This window comes from Cylas formicarius, unplaced genomic scaffold (assembly GCF_029955315.1).
Source record: "Cylas formicarius isolate icCylForm1 unplaced genomic scaffold, icCylForm1.1 PGA_scaffold_10__41_contigs__length_53128322, whole genome shotgun sequence".
NCBI lineage: Eukaryota > Metazoa > Arthropoda > Insecta > Coleoptera > Brentidae > Cylas > Cylas formicarius.
The window spans coordinates 25,478,715-25,506,649 of NW_026844214.1; the positions used below are offsets into that span (position 1 = coordinate 25,478,715).

A 27,935-nucleotide genomic window follows, 5' to 3' on the forward strand; every position below is an offset into this window, starting at 1 on the left:
GCTCTTCACCTTGGTCCGACTTACATCGCTGTCAATCAAAAACATTGATTGGTTTTTCAACTTGTCAAAGTTATTTAGAAAAATTTTAAATTCGGAGAAAAATTCCAAAAGGTATAGGATAATTTTAATGTTAAGATAACATGAAAATGAAATGAAACGCAAGGTTTCACACAGAAAATGGGTTTTACTGGTTCATTGACCTTAACTAAACTTGTCATAGAAAAGGTTAGGAAGAACATGATCATCAAATGACATTTAAATTTTTTAACTAGACATAACCAATCATTTGAAAAATTGCTGTTTGTAATGACTGTCTTAAATTGATTGATTAAAAAAGTAGGGACGATATCTTGACTCGCGTTGAATATTAGAATTGTGCGGATTCCTTCATAAAACGTTGTCTTGTCATTGTTTTTCAGCAATGGATGATTGTTGGAAAAAAAGAAGGAAAGAGAAACTAGGGTTTCTTCCTCAAAGAGAAAATGTTTACAACGAATTGTTGCCCTACTCAGAATCTCTTGATGAGGAATCCACGAAATTATTTATCGACATTAAAACAAACTTAGTTAAATCAATATTGGCACAGGAGATGAGACCAGGATGCGCCTTATGGACTTCGAGGTTGAATAAGTAAGTAGATCTTAAGTTGATGAATGAGGTAGAACCCTTTATTTTTATTTTAGATATATTAAGATATATGGAATGAAATTCTCAAAGGAAGACCATATAGCTTTAATCAAGTTATTTTATGAGCTGGTGACAATCCCTGACCTAGAACCTACACGGGTTAATAAATGTGCATTAACTTTGACTCAGTTGCTTAAGTAAGAAGTATTTTGTGTTCTTCAAATATTTATTTATTTATTTATTTAATTATCAACGCGCCAATCTCCCAATATAAAATAGGATTCACATAAACAAAATAGTAAACAACAAAATAAAATAAAATAAAACAAAATTAAAACAGAATGAAATAGATAGATGAAGACCTTCCCTGATATGACAAACATTGGTTTTCCAAAATATTAAATATAGGTATAGTTAGTTGACACGACAGTAAGGACACTTATAAGAGTAGCGAAGCACTAACACAATGGTATACAATACTATTGCGAGAAAAAACGAAATAGTTTTACCGACAGTCTTTAAGTACTTTTTTTACTCTGGAAGCAGTCAAGTTGGTCCAAAAAGCGATTCGCCAGTGCAGCTGACCTAGTAAGAAAAGAACTCTGCCGATAGTTAGTATGGTGGAACTCCATCTGGAAGGAGTGGTTTATTCTGGTCTGACGGGGGGGAATGAGAAGTGCAATTTTACATAAAAGCTCAGGTCCATGGGAATTTGAATGCAAAAGCCTTTGAAAAGTGTGTATAAATGGCATGAACGTCAGACCCCCCCTCTAATGAGTTCAGCAGAAAATCTGTGAATGTGAGCAAGTTTTGCTCTGTGAAGCAATAGGGGAGAAATCCAAATTGTTGGTCGATGAAGCAACCTTTAAAGCCAGCAGATAAATAGTCGCAGACTAAACTTTCGAACACTTTAGGAAAACAACTCAGGATACTGATGGGCCTATAATTGTTGACTTGCGAGTTATCGCCGGATTTTAGGATAGGGGTAATGAAGCTTGATTTCCAATAATTTGGAAAAGTTCTGGAAAGTATGAAGCTGCAATGCTTAATAAGATATGGTGGGAGGCCATCGTGACTGAATCCTTTGTTTTTGTCTAGAGTCGACAGTTTCTCGTAAATAGATGAAATTGATATGTTCAAGTGTGAGGGGTTGACATCTCCAGAAGATAGTACATCTTCAGAGACACAGTCCCCGTTACTATACATATTCGAAAAAATGATCTGTGGATGTTGATTTGCCCCTCGTAAATTACTAAAATTTGATATTTTCCTTTTGTTTATGCATTTATGTTTTATATAAGGTATAAGGTAATTATTATGGATATTAGATTCACTTGTTTCTTTGTAGAAATCCATTTAACATATTTTATTTTGCCAGATGGTAAATTAAGATTCATAAAAACTAAATGTTAAAAAAAAATAACAATAACCAGTAAATTTAATTCATAATTCCATATTGAATGGTTAACAATAAAAATCATTAATTTACGTTAAGTTCTCAAATACGTTTCCATTATTTTGAATACAAAGTCACGATTTTATTTTAATGTTTTGAAATGCACGAAGAATCTCAGCGATTTTTCTTAAATTAAGTCTCCTTGGTAACTCTTCTGGACTAATTACTTCTGTGGTATAAATTGAATGAAACATATTACCATACAGATAATAATGTAGTGGGTTTAAGTTGGGCGACTAAGCTGGCCAATTTACTGGGCCATCTCGACCTATCCAAAATTTGTAAAATTTTCATCTGTTCAGTTTCTAACACCTTGTTTAAAGTGCTGGTGCTCTGTCATGCTGAAGAAATATCTCCAAGCGAGTACATATCCAAATTTTCTCTAACAATTCAGCTAGATGATTTGTAACGAAATTTAAGTAAGCATTAATCTGTTTGGAAAAATAAAAGATGCTATTAACGTAGTACCTATGATAGCTGCCCAAACATTGATAAAAAACCTATGTTGAAAGTTGGTTCGTTGAACAACCCTGGAATTCTCATTACTTCAGATGTGGACGCACGAGGGAGCAGAACAGTAATCTGAGAGACGGAACACTCTGGAAGTCCACTGTACAAAGCTTAATGAGTGTTAAAAGCTTTATCTCTTGAAAGTGTCGCCTTGTAAGACCATAAGATTTTGTACAAAATATTCTGATGGATTAAAATCCACTGGCAAAATTCTAAACGATTTAAAAAGTCTGTCTTAAATTTTGTACTTTTAGATAATAGTAGTAAGCGAAAAATGTATTTAGTTCACTTTACAAAAGTGGAAAATAACGGTGAAACTTTTTCTTTTCGTAAATTATAGAAAAATGTCTATGTGAAGAGATGGAAATTTCATATCAGTAGACTTACAATTGTTTTAAGAATATTGGCGATATCGGCAAGGGTTCTAGTGCTATTTGAGTATTTTCATCATATCTGTTTACCACTCCTTCACAATCATAATTTTTTGTAGGCCTTCTTGCTCCTGAGATTGAATAAACGATCCACGTTTTGCGTAGTTCCGTACAACGGCACGCTCGTTACCATTGCAATAACCATGATTAAAATGAATATCTGCTAATCGTCTGTTCGAAAAACGATCCATATTTATAAAAAAGAAATAAAAAATATTCAAAGAAACTTCACAGGCTACTATAATACTATTTACAAAACTTCTGAATTTTCGAATTTGTTTACACTTTTCGTTGAGGTTAAACTTGGTTAAATTTGTTGGTAGATACTTTGCAAAATTTACATGAAAAAATACATGCATCGTGTCTACCGGGCTTAAAGGTTTTAACGTTTTTATGATTTAAATTTTCGTGACCAAATTTTAAAAACAGATGTTATTCTTACAAACTATACTCTATATCAATTTTATTTCCCCACCATGATAGATCTTGTATACACATACAAAGTGTCCTGTCTGAGTTCAGGCGTTGACAATCATCGTTGCCGCCATTTCATGGAATCTATCTCTGTCTGCAGCCATTCTAAAGAGATCCTCTAACTCTATATTTTCAACATTCTGCGGTAGCACCATAGGTCAAAAGCCTCCAGCTTTCATTTGTAGAGCAAAACTGACCATATATAGCATACAAGCACCATTTTCCGTGTGCACATGGATAGGTCTCCATTACATAAGACTGGTTTCTAGGATGTGAATGTTTTATGGGTTATTTCAATTCTTGTTAGAATCTCTTCATCACAGATTCTCTCGGAATTCAACAAGCTGCCAAAATATTAGAAGTGAATTACACGTTCCACAATGCCGCCATTCAATACTTTCGCCTTTCCCACTATTATCCATTTGGTCCTACTTATGTTAATGTTAACTTCTCTGCTGCGGCTAGCCTCTTTAATTAAATTTAGGATATTCTGAAAATGCGTCAAATTCTCTGTGAGTATGGCGGTGTCATCATCGAATCTTATATTATTAATTACTTTTCCTCCAATCTCTACACCTTCTGTCCTGTTATACATAGCCTCCCGAAATATTTGTTCCCAATTGAGCATTTTATTGGTTATTATCCACCTTAACTGTATCTACCTGATGATAGAGAATCCCACCAACTCCATATAATCGAACAATAGTCCCTGTCGAAAGCCCTCCCAAAGTTCACAAAACATATATAGACACTCTTCTGAAACTCACGCATTTTTGTAACCGCATGCAAGTTAAGGCGTCCTGACTGTCCAGGGCATTGCTAAACCCAAATCGCTCTCCTCTCAAAGTGTGTATATGCAGTTTGTAGAATTCTCAGCACACTTTTTGAAGCATGACTCATCAGACTTACCAATTATTATATATCAATTTTTAGGAAAAAATACTTGATCACAAGAGATGAATTAGAATTGGAGTGGAGGCCATTGTATGACCTCTGCTTGAGAACATTAGAAAAAAGTAAAACTGACATAGGAATGTATAGATACTTTACGACGTTCGAGGGTAATTTGTTCAGTATGATAAGGGTGTGCAGGATGTAAGTGCCAGTTACAAAACTAAAACTGAGCGTATTATATTGTTGGGGATTTCAGATATTTTCCCGCGTCATCGACCCAAGAAATCTTAGATGAGTTCAGACCAAAGTTATGTCCGTTTAATAGCGCCGAAATTTCCAGCGCCATTCAGTATATGGAACTGTTTCTGCCATCCGCAGTGAAACCGGAAGAGGCCGATATTAGTTACAATTTGTGGTTCAATGAATTTATGAACCTTTGGGAGGTGTGTCATAACGCCGGCACATGGGAAAATGTAAGATAATTATTGAAATGTACAGAAAGATAAATATATTGAGTTAAATTGCAACATCACCACACTAACGTTTCACCAATAGATTGGTTATAGAAATACAAGTAAGGAATTAAATTTAAAAAATTGCCATAAACAAATTTAAAAAATAAACTTGAAACATCATTTAATTAATTAATTCAATTACACAATATTTTGATTCGTCGGAAAATAAAACTTTTTTCCAATCTCTTGGTGTCCATTGTCAATGTGTGTCCTTCTACTTGATGCTAAAAATTGTGTTGCCGAAAGAAACTGAAAAAGTTGCTTCAAAATATGGAGAAGAGATGTACCTCCTGATTTTTGATAGTTTTTTCTCTAACTCCTGTGTCACTGTATACAGAGGATCTAATGTAGACCTTCCAGCTCTAAACCCCGCTTGCTCTTCTATTTCCATTTTCATCTATTATACTCAGGTAAAAGAGCAGGAACCCTCTGTGCGTGATGCGTGGTAACTGTTGTTCATTTAATATCCTCCGTACAGTTGATGCATCAGTATTAATTCTGATGAAAATTTCCTGGGACTTTTCTTCAGTTGCCCTTTAATAATATTTAGCGCATCAACTTCCAATCCGGGTGTTCATACTTCCGGGTGTCTGCCAGTATGAAAACTTTTTTTTCCAAACTTCCAAATTCATGTGGCTTCCAAGGTTCCAACCGATTTCCATTTGCGTTCCCGTACATAAAATGAATATATATCTGCCATTTCTGCGCTAATTTAATTCAGAATTATTAAATTAAAACTCTTATTATTGATCACTTAAATGATTAGATAATCAATTTTTGATTAAATTAATCGTATTTTCTATCCAAACTAACTGAGCAATGTCAAAAAAAGCAAATAATAAGAAACGCCTTAAAAAGGACAGCAGCCACTAGATTTTTTTAATCTAATAATTTTTTATGTCGTTATATGCTTCAAATTTTGTTTTTTTAATTTGGAAATTGTAATTTTTATGAAAAAATCGCAGGACACAAAAGTTTCTAACTAAAATATATATTTTTTGTCATTGCATAAGTTCTTCCTTAAATGTAGTTGAGAAGAATATTAGGGGTAGTTTAATTGAGTCCCCTCCACTCATTTAAAAAAATGAAAACACATGAAGAAAGTGTGTTTTTATAACAGCAATTTTTTCGTTTTATTTTATTATTCTATCTATTTTCGTTTTAAAGATAAAAAATAAAACCATCATCCTTCTGTCTTGTTTGTAGTGCGATATCTCCATAATTATTGGATTTTGACCCAGGAACAAGGAAGCGTCCCCTTAAGTTTTGCGCATTTGTTTTGAAACACCCTTTATAATAAATTTCCAAAAACAGTATTTTTTTAGATAGCTGTGTCTAACCGAATCAAAATTAAAGTTATTTTTTAGGATTATCCATGTGTATTATGTTTTGGTTTGCAGTTCATACGAACGTCTCGCGATTTTAATTATTCACAAACAATAAACTTGCAGTTATGAACATTTTTGGTAGGCGGTTATAATTTTTTTATTATTATTTTATATATCGTAATTAGTGTGCTTTATCGACAAGAATGGTTGTAATACTAGTTCAAGCACATGGTTGCTTCTGGTTTCAGCAGATGGCCCAGAGAGCCAACAAATATTCTGTTGTGATACGTGAGGTTCATCTTAACTAATCCACCGATTTCCGTATCTTAGTGTACCGTACTTATCAATGAGATTGATACGCAATAAAGTTGCCCCCCCCTCCATTCTACACATTACCCCACTATTTAATATTGTTTAGGTTTTTAGTTTAGTTAAGTCCAAATCTGCCCCTAGAAACAAAGCTGTCAAATTTCAAACAAATTCGTAAAAAGATATTTCATTTCATTTAAAGAACATTATTTTAAAAAAATTAACACCCAGTATCTTGCAAACAATGCATTTTCGGACCTACATTTATGGACACCTTCTTTATAAGTTGATCTGAGGAAGGACCCTCCTAAATATTGCCGCGTCTTTTTTAAACACTCTGTATTTGATAATAATTGAGAATGAGATGTACGAGCCAGATCAAACGGTTTGGTCGTTTCAGCACATGATGTGGATTTTGACGGGACTGGCTCGATTTCAAATTGGACATATCGACTGGGAGCCCTACATAGCGCAAATGTTCGTAAGATTTCAAAGAACGTTACAGTTGCCTGTCAAGTTTAAACAGCGACAAGTTGGCAAACAACACAAAATCGACGTGTCGGCCATGGCGTTGTGGATTGTTTGCGTCCTGCACAGCGACCATAATTCAGTTTTTTTCCATTTAGAAAAGTTTATGCGAACTCTGGAATCTTACTTTTATCCAGCTAATGTCGGTAGGTGAGTAACTTAAATATATGTTCCTTATAAATATTGCCGATTATTTTTAAATTTTCATATCCTTTTGTAAAAGTAAATACTCACGAATTAAGTCATTCTAATACCATATTCCGGGTGGTCAATTAAGAAAGGCTCTCGACACTATGTTGACAAGTAATAGTCGCAAAGACTTGGGGTGAATTGATAAGCTGAAGGATTTTTTATCGATCTCCTCTAAGAATATGCCCCTACATTTGGATTCCTCCTGCGTCGGTTGTTGCCCAGTCGAACTTGTTAACGTTTCGTCAATCATCCTGTAGACTTCTTTAGAGCTTAACTGAAAAAACTGAAGCCAACAGGTTTACAAGTTCGATTCAGCAACAACCGACGTAGGAGGAATCCAGAAGTTTTGTAAATAGTGTTACAGTAGCCTATGAAAGTTTCTTTGAAAAATTCTTCTATACAGGTACATCTCGAACGTTTCCTAGGTGATTGATTGATCATAACAGTCTTTAGAGTCCAATTCTCAGCTCCATATAACAACATGGAGCATATATAAAATTCTACTTTCTTTGGTTCAATTTTACATTTAAGTTGTGTTTAGAGAAGAATAATTTTGTTAATCCATCTGAAGAGAAGCATCTGCGTGACTGAATATCATGAATTTTGTCCTATTAACAGTAATTTTTAGACCGATGTCCCATCCTGTCATGTTTACACAATCCAACAACTATGAAAGGTCCCGAATACGATTGCACAAGATCCCGCACCGTTATATCCGGGTAGTCTAACGCCTCCGTGAATGCAACATTCGTCTATTAATTTTCAGGTTTTCTACTATCGATTTCCGATGTTCTTAGTATATTCAAAAGGGTTCTATGCTGTACCCTGTCGAAACCTATTTCATAATCTATGAAACATACATAAATGTATTTCTAAAGTCAAACGGAGTCTCATTCTGTTCCCCCTCGCATCTACTTTTTATCCTTCTAAGTATTAGGAAAGAAAAAAAACCTTCAATGTATGATTTACTAATTAATCTGTATTCGTCACATCTCTTTACCCGTCGTTTTTCGGGAGGATTATAAAAACACATTGTTAAAAAACTTAACCCAAGTACGGATCTGGTTCTTCGTGGATCATTTGCAAGATCTCTACTGGAATGTTGTCTGGATCAGTTGCTTTCTTAACTTTGACTTATTTTGTGGCATGCAGAACTTCGGATTTTAACATTTCTGGGCTTTGTTCTTGCATTGTTGTTTATTGTGTCTAGTTTTCACTTTATTTTCTTGTAAGATCTTAATCTCATGTTCACGAAATGATTTCCATTTTTCCTCGACACTTTCAGGCTTGAACCCGGTCCATGGATGTAAGTTTTTTAAGTATGAAAAATAAATTAGTTTTTATCAGATACTTCAACGGAACGAATGCGTTATATTTTTTCCTTCAGTGAGGGTGCTTTATATGTAATAATCAACATACATGACATGAATATACTGCAAAATATAATTTTCGTACTCCCTGCTCTAAAATATACAATTATACACACATATACTCGCCCTGCTCGTGTCTGAAAAAACTCGTAACTAAAGTGTAATACTTTTTACAAAACTTCTAGATTCCTCCTGCGTCGGTTTTTGCTGAGTCGAACTTGCTGACGTTTCGCCAATCATCCTGAGCTTGACTGAAACCGATGCAGGAGGAATCCAGAAGTTTTGTAAAAAGTATTACAGTAGCCTGTGGAAGTTTCTTTGAAAAATTAACTAAAGTGAAGTTTATAAAACTTATTGCATGATCATTATAAACAATATTATACCCACAATTTGCAGCATATTTTGTGATTTCTCACAAGCTACTGTAATACTATTTAAAAATCTTCTCTATTCCTCCTGCGTTGGTTGCTGATTAATTGAACTTCGTCACCTTAAAAAAGATTCTTCATTAGAATCTGCGAAAAAATCGGTCGTCCTTCGCGACTCTAAAATTATTCATCTCTACCGACTCTCTAAGATTCACAAACTAGAATTACCTCTTCGACCTATTCGACCTATCAGTAGTCATCGTAAATATATTTATGGAAGCTATTGTGAAGAAAGCCCTCGACATTTACCACCTAAAATCAAAACTATGGAACAGTTACGTTGATGAAACTTATTAGGGGGGCTACAGGAAGGACATGAGTGTTGTCTCGGATGACATATTGGTGAAATATAAAAACCTAAGTCGGAGTTAAGATAGTTTAGTTGTTTGGAGATTTTTATGGATTCTCGAATTTTTCTTTTGTAGAAGAATTGATTACATACAAGAATTTTAGTTTGGTCGAATAGGATTTGATATCTGGTTTCATGAGTGTATTCGGCAAAATTTATTTGTTGTAATCTTAAGGTTCTTTAATGTTTTTATTGCCTTGTTCATATTTCTCGACCTGTTTCTCCAATATGAATGGAATACTGTAAACTCCTGTATTTTGTGATGGAACACTTAATATCTCTAACGTGGAAATTAATAGAGAGAAGAGCATAAGTATTTTAATTCTGGGTTCAGTTGAATAACGGAATCGTTTGAGATATTTTTTCGGCTCTGTAACCAAGAGAGTTGATAACCAATTGTTGGGCAGGATGAATGTGTATTAAGTTATCCAGTTTAGGTTTTTCTTACACTTAATGACCCAATGTTAGATCTGATTTTTTATTAATAAGATTATCTAAGAATAGGAGATCATTATTAGTTTGTAATGGTTAAGAGAGATTCTTGAACATGAGGCAAAATAAAAGGATTAGTTTAGTTTTAGATGGATAGTTGAGTGGCGATAATGACCCATTGCAGTTGCTGATATTTCTTCATAAATTTGAGCATTACAAGAAACAAAGCGTTTTTTTTTTTAATTAAAATGAGAAGGTAAATAGTATTGCAGTAGCCTGTGGAAATTTCTGTGAAAAATTGCTAAAATATAGTTAATAAAGTTTTTGTTCAAGGTATTTTTCTTTGTTACCTACCCAACTATCCATTATTTGAGTTACTTATGTATCAATTGTATCAATGTTACTTACCTGTGTATTAATACCAGAACATAAAAATGTGACTTGAACTAACTTATACATTTCACTGCTCTCCACCACCATCTTTCAACTTGCTGCGTTAAATTTCATAAAGTACTTTCAGAGTACTCAACTCTGTAACCCTGTAATATTGAGAATAAATAAAGTATATTGGCTCATTTCTTACCTATAAGAGTTTGTAGCCTGGTAAGAATATTTTTTCGCTATTCAGGTTACGAATTATAGTCTAAATTACTAGGTTACGGTATTCAAAACCACAAAAAATCAATATGCATAAGAAAAAATTACGTTGATGGTTTTCACATTTTTTAGGTGGACGTTTAAACTGAGGGAACTGTTGCGTAAACTTTCATATTACTTTGTTCAACGTGTGCACAATGAACGTCATAAAAATCCGTCCTGGGACTACCAGGTTCCACAGGATTATAAGCTTAGGGAGGAGGACATCGACAGATTTGTCGAGATTTTGAAACCGTGCGTGGAACAAGCTATGTTTTCGAGGCTTGGCTCCCAAGATGTCACATTAGCTCTGTCTTATTTGGCATCACTGAGACCTAAAATTATAGTGCCAATGACGTTAGATAAACTATACGCGTCCATGGATAGTTTAACTGAACCTCATAAGTTGACATCTTCCATGATGGGTGTTATCGCGGTGGGAAGGTAAGTAGTTTTGGAGTTTAAAGTATTATTTGAAGTATATCAACAAGAAAAGAGCGCAAAGTAATATCCTCGAATAGACAAAATGGGGTACGCATGACAAAATGGTATCAGTTTAACCATGTATATGTATGTATATTATATATAAAATTCTATAAATCTACTTAAGAATGAAAAATACTGATTATTCTATTAGGTAATTTGCTATGATGATTTTTTAAAAAATGCTGTCCCAGGTGTCCCAGTTAGTGAAACGAGGTACCATATTGGGGAAACGGAGGGTCTTAGAAATTTGAAAAAAAAAATTGAGTAAATCGGCCAAAAGATGATGCTGAAAATTATTTTCGAGTTTCTAAAATATCCACCAAGGAGGCGTAATTGTTATCTTGAATTTTAAAACTCGGTTTATACAAAAATTTCTAATGTTAACCATGTGCGTTCTATTTTAAAGCTGTTTAGAGCTGATTTTCAGGCATATGGTTCAAGGTCCTCGAAACGACTACCCAGAAGGACCCACCCATATTATACCACTCTTAATAGCCCTTTTGCCGGGCATAGACCCGAACGATATCAGAAAATCTTATGTGACTTTCAACTTTATGGTACATTTCGTCAACATGATCCCCTTGATCAATACTTCCGACGCGTACATATACTACGATGACATGACTGAAGAGGAGCACATAGTTTGCGAGGCTACTGCGAACTTTGAAGATTTCGTGTTACAATTTTTCGACAGGTTGATGCTGTGGGTAGAGTCAAGCTCCTTGGATTTTGTCAGACTCGAGCAGATGACGAACAACAACAACATGAAAAATAGAACCGAAACTATTACGGAGACAGCTATTGGATCCGTTGTTAGTGTTATTTTGACTCAGTGTTCTCCTGATATATTCCAGGTAAATTGTTTTAAGTGCACTGAGGTATAAAATTAAGGTTGGTTTCTCACCATTCTGCCTGTCAGAATTGAGAGTGACATGACATGAATTTTAATAATTGTAAATTTTCAAATTTTATTAGTTTTCTAAATCAACATTGTTCTTCTTCATGTTGATTCTCACTGGATTGTCAAGTGAAGTATCTCATATTTTGAAACCCGCATTATGTGACCCAGAAAGATGATCTTTATTTTTTTTAACATTTGTAACCGTTTTTGTTCATTCTGATAAACACTTCTGCAGATCTTGATTTCGGAGCAATAATCGACGGTACAGCAGCTGAAGTTTGTACCCACGTTATTATATCTTGTAACCCTGTGTAATTGTTCTCCATCTATATGGAGGTGCTTTTGCAGGCCATTTTTCTTTTGTTATAATCATGTATTTGTTTTTTTTTGTGTTAATTGTCAAACCAAAATGTTGACTCACAGTGATGACCCTTTTCTATTATGAGTTTATTTCGATTAGAAATTACAAAAGCTTTTATAATAGTCATGTATTAGTGCAAAAATTAAATTTACATTACATCAAGATACATTTTAATGGGCGCCCTAAATGCTACCAAAATAAACGAAAGAACCCACTATAATTTCCTTCTCTGTGGGTTAACGTCAGCCCTATGCAGAACATGGTTAATGACCCGCAGAAAACCCGAAATAACTCACAAAAAACGATTGTTCGCCACATCTGCATATTTCCGTTATCCTTAAATTTGTCGAAAAGGAATAATGGCATTCTTGTAGATAAACTAAACTGTCTGCTTTTCCCAAGCACTTGCCAGCTAGCGAAATAAACGTACTTACTCATAAAATAACAAGTTCTATCCCACTTCTGACTTGTAAGATAATAAAAAAAAAACATGAGGATTTTGCTAACACGTATATTTAGTACAATAATACTCGCAAATAAATAGACCCCACACACCACACAGACCGCAGATGGATTAGCAATAGGAATGATCTCCATAACGCCATACAGTTGACTACAATCATATCAAACATATTTAGTGTATTTTAATTCATGCGAGTATTTAACAATTACCTGGGTCATGCGTTACCGTACAAGCACTTGGTTAGCGCAAGTTCGGCTATTTAAAGTCGCTGCATCCAAACGACCATCAGCCATTGGTTCGACGATTTTCCGTATGAACCCCGGAAGGCGGGTACCCACCTGTTAGCTTGGTTGACGGTTTGTGTTCGTACTGCTGCCTCTCTTAACTGGCTCGCCCTCTGCCCCCAGCAACTACTCTCTACGGTCTGCTCGCCCTCAGGCCCCCGACTCCTACCCTGGAAATCTAAGCCATATCTGGCCCACGGCTGCGTGATCCTCGGATCGACCACATATAGTCAGATAGTCCTTTGGACTCTCGGCTCCCCCTTTGCCTCTCGTAATGTGCCAGGCATGCCGGTACTAATTTTGTCTTGTAAGTTCTGTTATGTTGCCATTAAAGTTAGTGTTTTATAAAGCGAGTGTTTTTATCGAGAGGTCTACTACAGAAGGTTGTGCCAATATATTTAATCGCAGTTGAAGTGGCGTTTACACTTCATCATATCTACTTGTTTTCATCAAATTTCAGTTTAAAAAGCATAAATCAGAAAATGTCGATACAAAGAGAGGTTGTGAACCATTGGGCACAATCTTTGCCATTATACAAACGATAATATGATAAAGTTGTATGAACATTGAAAGTGATAGCACAGAGAGTACAGAACATCGCGTTGATATTTCTTGGTTTGGTTTCTGACATTATTTGCAATTTGAGAAGTTACTGTTTAGTCTAAAATATACAATTATGCACGGATCAACCGTGCGGAAAGCGAACGTCAACTTTATTCAAAGTTGCGGTCTGACGGTCACACTACTGTACACTACATGTAAAACTTCAGTCACAATTACAGTGTCGAAAGGAATGGAAGGCATTTATCGAGCAATTTTTACACCACTTTTATGAATGGGGGTTATAATGCTTACTTACAGGAAAAATATTCTGTGTGTCGTCTTTTCGATTGACTTTTGTTTTTTTTTTGCTTCTACTTGTTTAAATAAATTTTCATTTTATTTTAAGATCCTTTGTTTACGTTTGTTTCAAACTACTTTCTTCTAAATTTTGAAGATATAAATAAATATACCACAAAGGAGTAATATTTATTTTTAGGTCGCCTTAAAAAAAATGTACAATTTTGTAATTAGTCGAATATTGGAGGTGCAAGTCTCAGGAAAAATGGTAGCAATAGCGTGTCATTGCTTTTCAATGATAAATCCGAAGGAGACTTTGAAGCTGTTTGTGCCTTACCTGTGCGACATACTTGAAGAATTGTTACGTGAAAATCCACACATTTCTACCGAGGAACACGTCGATGCAAAATTTTTGTACAATTTGTTAATACTATCTGAGGTAATTTGTGGTCTTTCATTTAATAATTTTTGTAATTGCGTTGATTTCAGCTGGTCGATGGTAAAGTAGAGCTGCTCAATTACTTAGACCGTCTCACCTCCATTTTAGATAAGACGTTGCATATGACCTGCCAAGAGGTAAACTATCTGTCATCTCGCATGCTTGAGTTGTTGCTTTATTCTCTAACAGATATACGTCCCAATGAAAATCGAAGTTGCGGAGTGGATTACTCCACTTCAGTTAAGAACTTTTTGGCTATTAGGTATTCAATCTGCTTTAAATATATTTGTTGCAGCACTGACTTTTCGAGACTTGTAGGGAATGGGGGAAATCTCAGAACGTCAAAGATCTTAAATTATCGTGGTATGTCCCGGGGGCGAATGAAGTGAAAACAGTAGAAATGCTAGTCTGGAGGTATTTATTGCCAGAACTAAATACTTTAACGAAGTATTCTGGAGGCGAGCTCATCCTGACTAGACAGGAACTTAAAGCGTCATTGGTAATACTCGTCTCGATATTATCTTGTCACTTGTTGTTGCCGATGTGGGACGAGCCAGCTTACCAATTGTACGTAAAATTAAACGTTGAATAAAATGTCGGGAAAAGGCGATACTAACTAAAGATTCAGACTTTGATTTTCTCTATTGGCATGTTACGTTAAATTTGGAATTCTCTCAGTTTTCAAGTAGTGTTTGTACAGGGTGATCCATTATAAATGCGCATCCCCTCCGCTCTAACTTTGTGCGTTCATGTTAATATAACACGGAAGAAAACTTTCAGTTGTACCTACAACTTATGAACGCAAAAAGTTAGAGGGGACGAGATGGGCATTTATATATAATACAATATGGTTTTATGAAATTTAATTTAAATTTCACGGGTCACCATTTTTTTATTAGTTGTTTCATTATTTATTTTATTATTACGGAAGTAGTTTCTTTGTTCTAAATTTATCAATCTCGCAATGCATTTAAACGTATTTATTTATCACTTCTGAGAAATAAATACCTAAAGATGCGAAAAACGCAAACCATTTCAAGCTAGGATGAAGAATTATACGTCTGTTTGTATTGGTAAAATACAGAAGCGTCTTATATTTATTACGTTGTAAATACTTCCGTATTTCAAAAATCTCTGCTCGTTGAGATAACCATTGTTTTTTGTTATTTTCTGATACTGGCAATGAACCAGGATGTCTCGAAAACAGTTAATTGCAAAAAATAAGCCAAAAAATCTAATATTTTGTAGTCTTATGGTAGAGAGACCTGAAATCAACCTCTATTTTCTCATAGGATTTTATGGATATACGAATCATTTTATTATAACACCAGGAGTACCCAACACAAAAAAATTACACTATTAGTGTACAGAAAATCCAGACAAATATTTTGAAGTTAAACCTTCTGGGCGTCGTTCTATTAATGTTTAGTGTGGAATTAACAGATCCAAATTGTAAGCTCGCTATTTTATGAATATGCCACTGAGTGAAGCTGCCGAAATTATTTAGAATATTGCTTGAATAACGGACTATCTCAACAATAAAGATAGAGAACAACGATATGGCCAGCTAATCCTCCAGACCTAACGGTTCTAGACACTTTTTTATGGAGTAATTTAAAAAATAAAATTTATTTTACTGGACAGCATTATAATAAAAGAAGGAATTAGAACTGGAATGAATAATATAAACACCGATCATGCTAAATGGATTAATCAAGCTATAGAAATACTAAAAAAAGAATATCGAAATTTGACCGCATACTATATTAATTGAATAATGTTGTTAGCTACGGGTATGTTATATAATTATATTAATAATTATTGTTATTGCTTATATAGTAAATATTGAATATTAAACAGCTTATCATACGTGTTTCTGTCAAAATGGCTTAGTAAAGACGTAAAAACAAATCATGAAGCGACGAATAAAAAAATGGCGATTTTGCATCTTAAATATCAAAAATAACCATAATTTGTTATATAATTTTGACATCATCGTTAAAGGGCTCTCATATAAGGGTATAATATGTATGGCATTTTATGAGAAAAAGAACCGGTTGTTACCTGATTTTTTTTACCCTCCTGTATAAGTAAACATAACATGGAAAAAAACTTTCAGCTATACCTTACAACTTTTGTATTAAACTTCGTTTTCTAATTTCTAAAGGAAAAAAGTTAGAGGGTGGACATTTATAACGGATCACCTTGTACAAAAACCGAGATCTCTTAGCTTTAAAAGACGGAAGAAAAATATTTCAATGTAGCTTGTCCTACCAAATGAGCCGTTTATTGTAAAAAGAATTTATTTCCCGACGTTTTCAAAAATATTCCCTTTATTCAGAACACCAGTCAAACTAATAGTGACTTCCATTAGGAGAGCGTGAACCAAATGTATCGCTATCCTACATTACCAAATCTCCAAAAAGCCATTCCGACAAGTTCTTAAGTGGTAGAGGGCGGGAGTGAAAAAGATAGAGGTTTAAAAATTGGGTTGTGGTGATAGGAGGCTATCGTTTCTATTGTCAAAATGTTTGTGACCTTGCGGCGTTTTATGGGGTATCTCGTTTATTATTAAAGTGCTGTGCTACATTTTCTAGAAACCAAAGTTATTACAACTAGAGAATTTTGATGATAGTCGTTTTGATTTTTAAGATACGGGATGGTTTTGCAAGCTTTGCATTTTGGGACATTCCTCGCATCTCGTTTTTTACGAAAATTTAATAGCATATTCAATTTTTTTCCATTATTTTCGAGAAATAAATCAAACATATATTTTTTAAATGGGTCAACCTGTATGTTTTCGGATAATACGATAGAGTTTGTCAAGAATATCTCAAAAATATACTCTATGGTTGTTTTTAATACTAGCCTAAGACTTTCATTTGATAAAAGGTCAAAACCAGATATGTGAGCCAATATTAAATTTGAAAAGAAGCTAGAAGTCTATTTCAGAATTATTTTCGAGAAATAAACCAAATTTAAATTTTTTGAAATGTATATTTTTGGATAATACGATTGAGTGTTGGCAACCCAATGTTTAAATGTCAATATGCTTTTAATAACCGGTCGAGTTGAGCAACCCCGTATAGATGATCTGCACTTACTAAATTTATCAACAACTTTTCGGTTTATTAACAAGTAACACATGGCAGATGTCATTTTAGAAAATTTTGAAAATAGGTTTTGCGTTAGCTTTTGTCCTTAAGTGGCTTCAGTTGTATCGAACAAAGACTTATGATTTGAGGTTGTTATCTGATGTGATCAAAGTGAACGCGGAAATATTGCGTTCACTTTGGTGAAGATTAAAGTGATTTCAATCATTTGGCACATATGATGAGGGAAGTGATTTTAAAACGAAAGTATCGCACAACCAGTTCCGATAGAATCCATTAGTTCAAGTCGAAGGAATACATTCATTTATAACACTGATGGTATTTTGACATTTGTCAGTTCTCATTGTCACGTCACACATCACGGTGTGAATGTTATTCACGCTGTTTTGCCAAATTGCTGCAGAAAATGTAAAGTATGTGACACTTTGATAAACGTCTTTATTCTCTGGTTTATCAAATACTCGCTCCGCTCATTCCTAAACAAACTCGTGACTAAAGTGTCGTTCATAAAATTTGTAACAATATATTATTTTAGAGTAGAGTCGGTATTGGAACCTTGGGCGTTTAATCTAAGGGTATCAAACGACGTATCTATTTCGATGCCAGATGGAAGCAACATCAGGAAAGCTATAGTAAATACAATGCACTCGCTGCAGAAAAAACTACTGACCACTGACGAAGGTGACACACAGAGTATCAAAATGATTATTGATGTAAATATGAATTGAATTAAGTGTATCCGACATGGTTCTCAGTCCAAAACAATTTAAGGTATATAATATCGTACTGTTTAACAAAACACGAAATCAGGACTTTGAGTTCCATTGGAAAACGTTCCATATGGCGAAGAAACTGTTAGAGGACAGGGTGCAGCAAAAAAAGTTGCACCTCCGACACCTGCTGATTGATCGGGTGATGCTTCAGCAGGAATTCAGGATCGCGAGTAGAAATTGTTCATTTACGCGAACTCACAAGCAAATCCTTGAAGATTTTCTCGAACTAGGCGTATCTCAATACAGTGAAGTAATTGTTGTTCATTATGATCACATACCATCATTTATTCAATATTCAATTCAAGGTTAGGATAGCGGCCCAATCGAGGCTCTACCGGATGATATCTTATTTTCCATATTGTTCGGTGATCCTAACGAACAAGATCAAAGAAATTCTTCTGATTAATTCGGAAGAAAACCACGAAAAATTCAAGGGTTGCTTATATATTTTGCTTGGTCCCAAAGGTACTCCCATAATCGCCAGACACGACTGGAATTTCATCAAGGAGGTGTGGCCCTTGGTCATTCGTTCAATGCCTTCGGAGAAGCCGTCTATCGTGAAACTGGTTACGGGTTTGACTGATGCTGTTTACAAGTATTTTCCTACAATAGCGATTAAATTGATGATACCCGAGAGGACGCTGTCAGCTGCCTACCGCTTGGCGGATACAAGGCCTTTTACATGCGATTTAAGTAGTTTTAAAAGATTTATAGACGACGGCAAGATTTACTTAAAGAAAATATCGCTCGAGAGGGAGCAGGCTTACAATCAGACCATCAACAACCTGTTGGATGCTTGCGAAAGCGGAAATTTGTAAGTAAATGTAAATCTAATGTATTTAATATAATTCTTATGAAATCAAGTTAATATTATTAAAAATTCATATTTAAAAAAAAAAAGTTAAATTTACATATCAAAGACAAGACATCTTGTTGGTCAAGGTTCTGTTAATTACATAATCTCAAATTGTCAACAATTCTTGGTGTGCTTTTGCCTTAGGTGATATTTCTCGCACTAGCGAATTGTACATCATTTGTTCCAGGCACTGGCGTTACAATGCTATGGCTATAACCTTTATTAAAAGTCTAGTACACTTCGACGTCCACTATAATCCTAGAGTGGTGAAATACTTCCTTCAAGCGACTATAAGCGAATCGCTTAACATTCGGAAGAATGCAATGAAAGTTCTGGTCTTTATTACCATCCAGAACAAACCGAAATTTAAAAAAATCGATTTCAATCCTTTCAAGTACTCCAATTGCACCTACGAGACCAAATTCGTACCGGGCGAGCGGGAAGACAACCTATGGTTATTATACAATAGTAATACTTTGCCTAAAACTGTGAGCCAATGGGAGGAGTTGAGATACGTCCATGATCAGATTACGGGTTACTATGCGTGGCCCAAAGAAATGAAAGTGTACGCACCTCCATCTCAACAAAAGTCCGCGGCCTCCAGGATGGAGATGCTGAGTCAATGCGAGAAAGAGTTATACGGATTTTTCAGCGATGCTTCCAGCGTAGATCAGCTAGTTAAGTATTTATCTATGGAGGACAGGAAGGGACAGGATCAGTTCAACGCCTACAGATTTCTGGCTTTCAAGGTTAGTTAAGTGACTATAAAAAAAACTTGTGTGAAAGTAGTCGTTATATTTACTGAAAAATAGAGAAGAGTTATAGATTTGACGATCGTAAGTATTATTGATTTGCAGAATAAAGCAATACAACCATCGGCCAAAAAAAAAGCTTACTTTATTTTCAAAGTTGGCTTTCTCATGACGATGCTACGTCAGAAATTTTTATTCAGATTAGAATTTGAGCAAGGTGCAACAATAATACGAAGTTTTTTGTCCAGAGATTTGGAACACCCTGTACAATCCAAAACCGGGGCAGCTGTTGTCAATTGGAACAACATTACCTCTGTTTTTATTGCAGACTAGGTTTCAAAGCGAACGCCTCGAATAAAGCTGCCAAGGCGCAACAAAGAAATCTCAATACTGAAATTTCGTCAGAAAACCAAAAAACAAAAATTACAACACAAATACAACAAAAAAATATCTGGTGTGCCTTCGTCCCAAAATAACTTCGTTCGGTCGACGTTGCATCAAATCAATAAGGTCTTACTGTTTATAAAACTTCTGGATTCCTCCTGCATTGGTTTTTGTTCAATTGAACTTGCTGACGTTTGGCCAATCCTGTTGGCTTCTCCAGAGCTTCACGGAAACTGGCTCGCAATCTTACTCTGTACCTGCTTATATATTGTTTGAGGGGAGAGGAACTACAGGAGTGACATGAACATTGCCTCAGATGACTGATTCCCATATTGGAGACAGGTAAAGATCTGCTGTAAACTTCTGATACTACAAACGAAATTTTGTCTTCGACGGATCAGTTTCAACATTATTTCAGATATATTAAAATCCGAGAATCTGGAACCAAACCTTCTCATCTTAATTAAAAAATGCTTGTCTCAAACATATTCTTCCTACAATGGTGAAATTTTTTAACAAACGTGGGGGGAAACAGGGATGGATTTTCCATTATCACCAGTCATCGCGATTATACTTATGGAGGCGTTTGAGAAGAAAGCCTTCCATCTAAAACCAAAATTATGAAAACGCTACGTTGATGTTACTGTTATTATTTGAGCTGATGGTCAAGAATCCCGACTAGGTTTTCTTAGCCATTTAAACTCTCGACACCATAATATAGGTTTTACGTTTAGAAAATCAGTCCTAACATTGACAGACCGATACCTTAATGCATTGTCACATCACCATCGTGCCCAAAAATCATCGGTTATTAACTCTCTTATTTGCAGAGCCGTAAAACTATCTCAGCCCGAGTCACTGAACCCACCTTACATCTGCTCGTTTCTCTAATTACTTACAAATTATAGATATTAAGTGTTCTATCACAAAATATCTTCAAAACCTTCCAAAGATAATAAGTCTAAAAGCAATTCAAGCAAACATCACTGATCGCATTTCAAAAGTTTTTAAGAAATATAACATCAAACCCAGCTTTATCACTTGTCCAAAAATCTCTCAACATCTTCGACAAAAGACAAAATTCCGTTTGAGATACCAGTAGTTTACAGCATTCCGGACAAAAAATATCAACTAGACTCAAAGAACATGAAAGAGCTTTAGGACTAAGATAAATAGACTCATCAGAATTTGCAGAACACAATCACTAAACTGGACATAAAAAATAATTTATTCGATAAAACTAAAATTCTTCAAAATAAATAAGAACTAAAACTTCAGATTTTCACGAAATTACATATTATGACATGACAATTGTTTCGACAACACCGTGTCTTTATCAAATGTAACATTTGATAAAGACACGGTGTTGTCGAAACAATTGTCATGTCATAATATATAGTTTCGTCAAAATCTGAACTTTTAGTTCTTATTTATTTTGATAAATGGATTTTCATCAAGTAAAAGCCACCTCAGTTCAATTTTACTAAAATTCTTGTATGTAATAAATTCTTCCACCAACGAAAAATCCACGAATCTATAGAAATCTATAAGCAAACAATCTATAGCAACTGACCGCGACTCAGGTCTTTACCTGTCTCCAATATGGGAATCAATCATCCGAGAGAATGTTTATGTCCCTCTTTTAGCTCCTCTCCCCTCAAACAATATATCTTAGCAGATACAGAGTAGAATACGAGCCAGTTTCAGTTAAGCTCTGCGGAAGCCAACAGGATGATTGGCGAAACGTCAGCAAGTTCAATTCAGCAAGAACCGACGCAAAAGGAATCCAGAAATTTTATAAATATTTATTCTTGCGAAATGGCATCAAATTCTTACTGAATGAAGGCTCTTGGGTAAAGCAGGTCGGTGACAAATACGTTTTCGAAGTTACCATCACAGAATCTCTATTACAACTTACGTGTTCTGAAATTGTACAATCCACTAATCTTTGATTTGGACGTCTCCACACTCATTCCCGACAAAACCGCGATTTATCCGTGAAAAGGAAAATTTAGGAGGATTACGTCTAAAAGAAGCCCTAGTTTTCTATATAAACATTTGTCGAGGAACGTCCCCTAACGGAGCTAGAAGGAAATATTGGACCTTGACACAGAATTAAATTTCTAACATAAGTTGTGAAAAATAAGTCAGAATTTCTAAAAATCAAGTAAGAATTTCTGACAGGTCTCTCGTAAGGGACAATACTAAATGAAACATTAGATATATAGGCTAGTTCATAAAGAATGGGCAACCTCTAAACTGGAGTTTTTTTAAATTTGAAACTTATTTGGACGTTGCTCCTAGACCGCGCTAGTTCTACCATATTATTTAGATAAACGGAATATTTTTTTTTCTATCTATCCAGTTCTTATAGTGAAAATCTGAAAGAACTTCCAAGTTTTCATGAAAAGGCTAGAATTTTGACCTATTTGCATTTAAAAAGTTCAAGGTATAATAAAAAACTGATATTTAACAATAGCAATTTTGGTAATAGTAGTGACAAAAACTTGATATCAAATGTTGGAATTTCATAATGCGTTGGTATCTAGTACTTCCAGTTTAGAGATTGCCTATTCTTTATAAATTCCCTGATATATCTGATGTTTCTATTCGCAAAGTCTCTTACGGGACACCTACGTTATAAATTCTAGCTTATAGAACTTCTGACATATTCCTCAAAAATTTACAAAATTCAGATAGAATTTTTATTTCAGAACTTATTCAAAATATTCGAGGATGCATTTCTGCCAATATTAATGCCTCATATCGAACGTCTAGTGCAGGACAACCAAGAGGCGAGCCAGAGATGCGCCGCCGAAATGATAAGCGCCTTAATTCGCGGATCGAAACATTGGCAATACAGCAAGGTAGAGAAAATGTGGACAAACCTCATTCCTATAATAAATACAGCGATTGTGAATATGCTCAACGAAACCCAAACGGATTGGGCTCTTTGCATATCTATGGCTTTACAATCTCGCGATCCCAATCGAAACCATTGGTTGTTGGAATTTCTTATGGACGAGCCACTGAAGGATTCCACTTCATTCGTGACTTGCGCGCGACTTCACCTGTTGTCCATCGCGGTCAGCCAACAGTCATGGCGCAACGCGGAAATATTCAATAGGATGTTCAATTATTTCAAGCCGCATTTGGCCCACCCTTTTCAGAACGTTAGGGAAAAAATCAGTTCGTTTTTGACGTTCATATTTGGCAAGGATCTTGTTTTCCCAAGCGGTAATTCGACTCGGGGGCCGAAGATCGAAGAATTTTTCGACGAAGTGTTCGGAAAACTCGAGAGGCTGTACGAATACATGCTGACCAAGTCGGATAATGTCGGAAAAATGGAATCGAGCTCCGAAGTGGCACTTGCCAGTAGTTCGGTTGCCAGTAAAAAGGAGGAGCTAATAAGATTGTTTAAAGTTGGTAAGTTTGAGATATACCAGGTGACACAAGAAAGTGGAAACACTCTGTAAGCGGTTTGACGCAACCAATTGAAAATTGAAATTTGGGTGGCTTAATATAAACCACACATACAATTTTTCGACACTATGAAGTCAGTGAAAGCGGAAACTGCGGTACCTAAAAGTTATCTTTAAATGGAACTATATTTTTCAGATTTTTGGATGCTGGAACCATACTACTTAGGATAATGTCGTTTTTCCAATCTTAACCTTGACGATTGTATTAACCACTAAAAGTACAGTTGAGTTGTTTTCGCGTTTTCGAACAAAAAACAGAAAACAGTAACAATCAATAAGTTCAACTTAGTTCAAAAAAATTGCTAGTACTAAACAAAATGATGAAAATGATCGCCATTAAATTCGTTGTAGACACTACTACTTAAGAATTTTCGCATGTCTTTTTTTAACTTCCCGTATATTGGAAACTAAGCATTTGCAGACGTACCTTTCCAGGGCATTTAAAAAAAAATGCGAAAAACTTCAGAGGGTCATTGCTTGTTTAAAATAATCGGTAAAATCCAACCAATCGGGGATGTCGCGCTACAAATATTGCGGAAAAATAACATTTTTTTTTTTCTTAAAATCTAAAATAGATAGAACAATAAAATATTACGGGAGTATTATCATTACTAAAGACCAAAATCGTCAAGTCATCCAGAATGGTGGAACAAACACTTGATAAAAATTAAGAAATTGCTGTACCAAAAATAGCTATCAAGAAGACAGAAAACTCTACCCCAGTACAAATACAGAAGTGAAAGCAAAAGTGACAGAATGAAACTAAAAGAAGATTAAATGGAATTTTAAAGAACCGTCAGATAAAAATGAATGAATTTACTTCCAATTACTATAGAAGAAATGGAAAAGTCGCTGTATGAAATGGAAAATGGCAAATCTGCAGGATCTGGATGATCCCAGTAGAATTTGTAAAGCAAGGACCAATTTATTCTTAAAGAAAAATTGACAAATTCTATAAACTTTCCCAGTTTGGTTGAAAGGTTGTATGGTCGCATTAAAAAAGCTCATTGACTCATATCTCGATAATGAAGAACAGAGTGGCTTTAGAGCGGATAGGTCTTAGATAATATATTCACATTAAGACAACTTTTGGAAAGGAGAATAGCAAGAAATGTCAATACCCATTTAGTGTAGATTTGTAAAAGGCCTATGACAGGTTCCCCTGTCCAAACTTTTTGAAATATTGTAATGGTTCACTAAATTCAGCATACCTTAGTTATATTTTTAATCATTATAAAAACTCGATATGCTGTACAATAACAAATTGAAATAAAAAAAGGCTTAAGACAAAGATGCTTCCTTTCACCTACACTTTTGAAATTATACGCCGTGAAAGCCCTATGAAGATGGTGCAGAATATGTCATGGGTGGTCAAGTAGATAACTACTTACTTTTTGCTGATGATCAGGTGATTATTGCAAATGGTGCAGGCGACGTACCATACATGTTGAGAAAATTACTAGAGGAGTACAAAAACTAGGTCTAAAACTTAATCTCGAGACAACGGAATATATCATAGGAGGATGACGAAATGACTTTGTCCATATTTTTTATGTTTTTAAAACGAATGGAGGTAATTAACAGCAACAAAATATATGTTATTTTTTGTTTTATTTAGAAACTCTTGCCTCCAGCAATTTTGCATAATACTTACCGTTTGAAAATAAAAAAACAAATTCCAAAGCAATGCACAACAGTATGAAAAATGTATTAGATAAAAAAATCTAGTGGGCCGCTGTCACTTAAGGCGTTTCTTATATTGCTTAAATATGAATAAGTTAATCAATAATTTGGTATGTAACATTTGATTGTTCAATAATAAGATTGAATTACACTAATGCAGAAATGGATATGCATCTTATGTACTGTCGTACAAATGGAAATTCCTTGGAAGGTTTACTTTTTTTTTAATTTGAAAACTGGAAGTTTTATGAACAAATTGGGATTGGAATAGTCTAATTCAATCTCTATTCATTTTAATAGAATTAAAAAAGTTTAGAGAAAGTGTATTTTATAACAGTAATAATTTATTGCTCTATCTATTTTCGTATACGATAAAAAGTAACAGTTATTTAACAATTATTTTTCCGCCATATTAATAGTTGGCTTTCGACCCGACGTTTATACATATAGTAAACCACTATTTATTTTAAACAAGGAATCAGCCCCGCATTTGTTTTGAAACACTCTGTACTTGAACTTTTTTTTTGATGATGAATGTTTAGCCGAGCTTTGGGGTATGTTTGTTGAAACACCCTATATATAGGTTTGTGAGTCTGGTTGGGAAACGCTCAATTTGAAATTATTTAAAACATAAGTTTTCATTTTAATCAAATGTTTTTTTTTGTGCAGCAATTTTAGTTATTTTTATTTTGAAAAAGTAGGTAATCTGTGTCTCCTTATTGAAAATTTTCAATAATTGTAGGGTTGAAAATCATCCCGCAGTTTTTAAATCCAATCTATTTTACCACTTTTTTGGCTTATTGTTTCATCTATTTTTTATAATTCATAGTTTTTTTTAGTATCCAAATTTGTATCAACGAGCATGGTGAGAGCGAATTTTGCAGCAAGACCAGAATTTTTCAAGTTACTACCGCTGGCAGCCATTTTGCAATCATACGAGACGGATGAAGAGGTGTCGAATTTAGCCACAAACCTGATCGTAGTATTGGCCCAAACGATGACCAAGGAACTGTATTTGCCATATGCCATTGAAGCAATTAAAGTTATATCGAAATGTCCATTATGGTCGGCGAGGTCCATAGGGTCGGAATTTATCCCAATTTTTATATTCTACAATATGGCCACGATAAATAAGAATAAGAAATTCGTAGAAGAGGTAAATATTGATATTACATCCACTTAATTAAACCGGAAGAGTACCTGACATTCATATGAACTACTTTATCCTTTTCAGATACAAAATATTGTGTTGGAGCTTCTGGAAGATGACCAAGTAGAAGTTAGAATTGCCGCCGCTCATATTTTTAGCAATTTGCTGCACTGCCACTTCATCCCTAGTCCGTCTGACTTGCTGGTAATATATAACTGTTATATCAAGCCACCTGACCCACATAAATTTTAAATAGAAAATCACTCGCCTCCTCACTCACAGAGGTATATTAAAACAAATCAAGAGCCCTGTTTTCAGGAAACTATAAAGATTCTAAAACTATGGACATTTTTATTTGAAGACAACTCTCTCCAAGTAGTTTTCCACCAAACTAAAATGTTGGTGAACCCCTTCACAGTGCAAAGCATATACCCTTGATTTAAAAAAAAATCCACCCGATTTTTAACTTTTATTAGAAATTGCCTCGTTTTTTTCTTTTATTTTCAACACTATATATAAATTTCTATTCTTGAACAATGTAGCCAGATGTTATAAATTTTTTCAGTAAAAACCAGAAATCCAAGATTATTAGTTGCATACCAAAATCGACATTTGCCAAGCTGTGATTGCAAATAAATGATATTTGGCCAAATATTAACTGTAAGGTCTCATTACCAATTTTTTTGCTGAAAACAGAAAGTTGTTTTAATTTTGTCGCGGTAATAAAAAGAAGCAATTTAATTAATTTTTTTTCTTTGAAAATCATTAACAAAAGTCACTACTATTATTACAGTTTTATTTTACTGTAGTATTATCGAATTAATTACATATTATAAAAGTTTTGTTTTTAATAAATCTTAAAGTAATATATAAATGATTACGATGTTAGTTGCATAATTGATGCATTAAAATAATTTTTGTGTTGTTTTTCAAAATATGCAAAAAATTTAAGGCTACGTTCAAACAAAAGGCCAGGACGAAGTTGAAGACTAACAAAATGAAAGAAAAGAAATCAATGCAGCAGCACCTGCTGATTAGACATGCAGGTGTCTTAGGATTGTGCTCGTTTATCAGCGCCCATCCTTACGACGTACCTGACTACTTGCCCGGCATTTTTGCAGATTTAGGATCACATTTAAGCGATCCTCAGCCTATACCAGTGAGTAAAATCTACCGAGAGCATTTTGTTGTCTATGGCCGAAAATTTCAGGCTACGATAAGGAAAACCATGAGTGAATTTAAAAGAACCCATCACGAGAACTGGGAATGTCACAAGTTGAAATTTACCGAAGAGGAGTTGTCAATTTTGAGTGATCTGTTGGTGCCTCCGAGTTATTATGTTTAATAGTGGAAATACTTTGAATATTTTATTAATGATTTTATTTTGGACCTTTTTTCTTTTTAGTTTTACATAGTTATATGGTGCATCATAGTCCGGGAAGTTGATATTTTTTAAATAAAATTATTCGGTTTTAATTCGACTTAAATT

The 27,935-nt window shown here is 34.6% G+C and overlaps 1 protein-coding gene across 2 annotated transcripts; it reads left to right on the forward strand.

Moving 5' to 3' along the window:
- Positions 1-8: 8 nt before the first annotated feature.
- Positions 9-27,935, forward strand: LOC132702092 (proteasome activator complex subunit 4-like). 2 transcript variants are annotated; one of them, XM_060670526.1, is made up of 20 exons: positions 9-111; positions 420-630; positions 684-824; positions 4,432-4,593; positions 4,649-4,865; positions 6,945-7,222; positions 10,573-10,923; positions 11,393-11,819; positions 14,014-14,253; positions 14,304-14,515; positions 14,572-14,820; positions 17,902-18,079; positions 18,138-18,389; positions 18,445-18,953; positions 19,183-19,744; positions 22,846-23,557; positions 26,136-26,452; positions 26,531-26,650; positions 27,399-27,605; positions 27,657-27,935. In XM_060670526.1, exons 2-20 carry the CDS (start codon positions 422-424, stop codon positions 27,789-27,791), a joined length of 5,478 nt encoding a protein of 1,825 aa, XP_060526509.1. In that variant the 5' UTR covers positions 9-111; positions 420-421; the 3' UTR covers positions 27,792-27,935. The 2 variants fall into 2 exon arrangements, with proteins under 2 accessions (XP_060526509.1, XP_060526500.1); XM_060670517.1 differs by lacking the exon at positions 9-111 and having other exon boundaries at positions 267-630.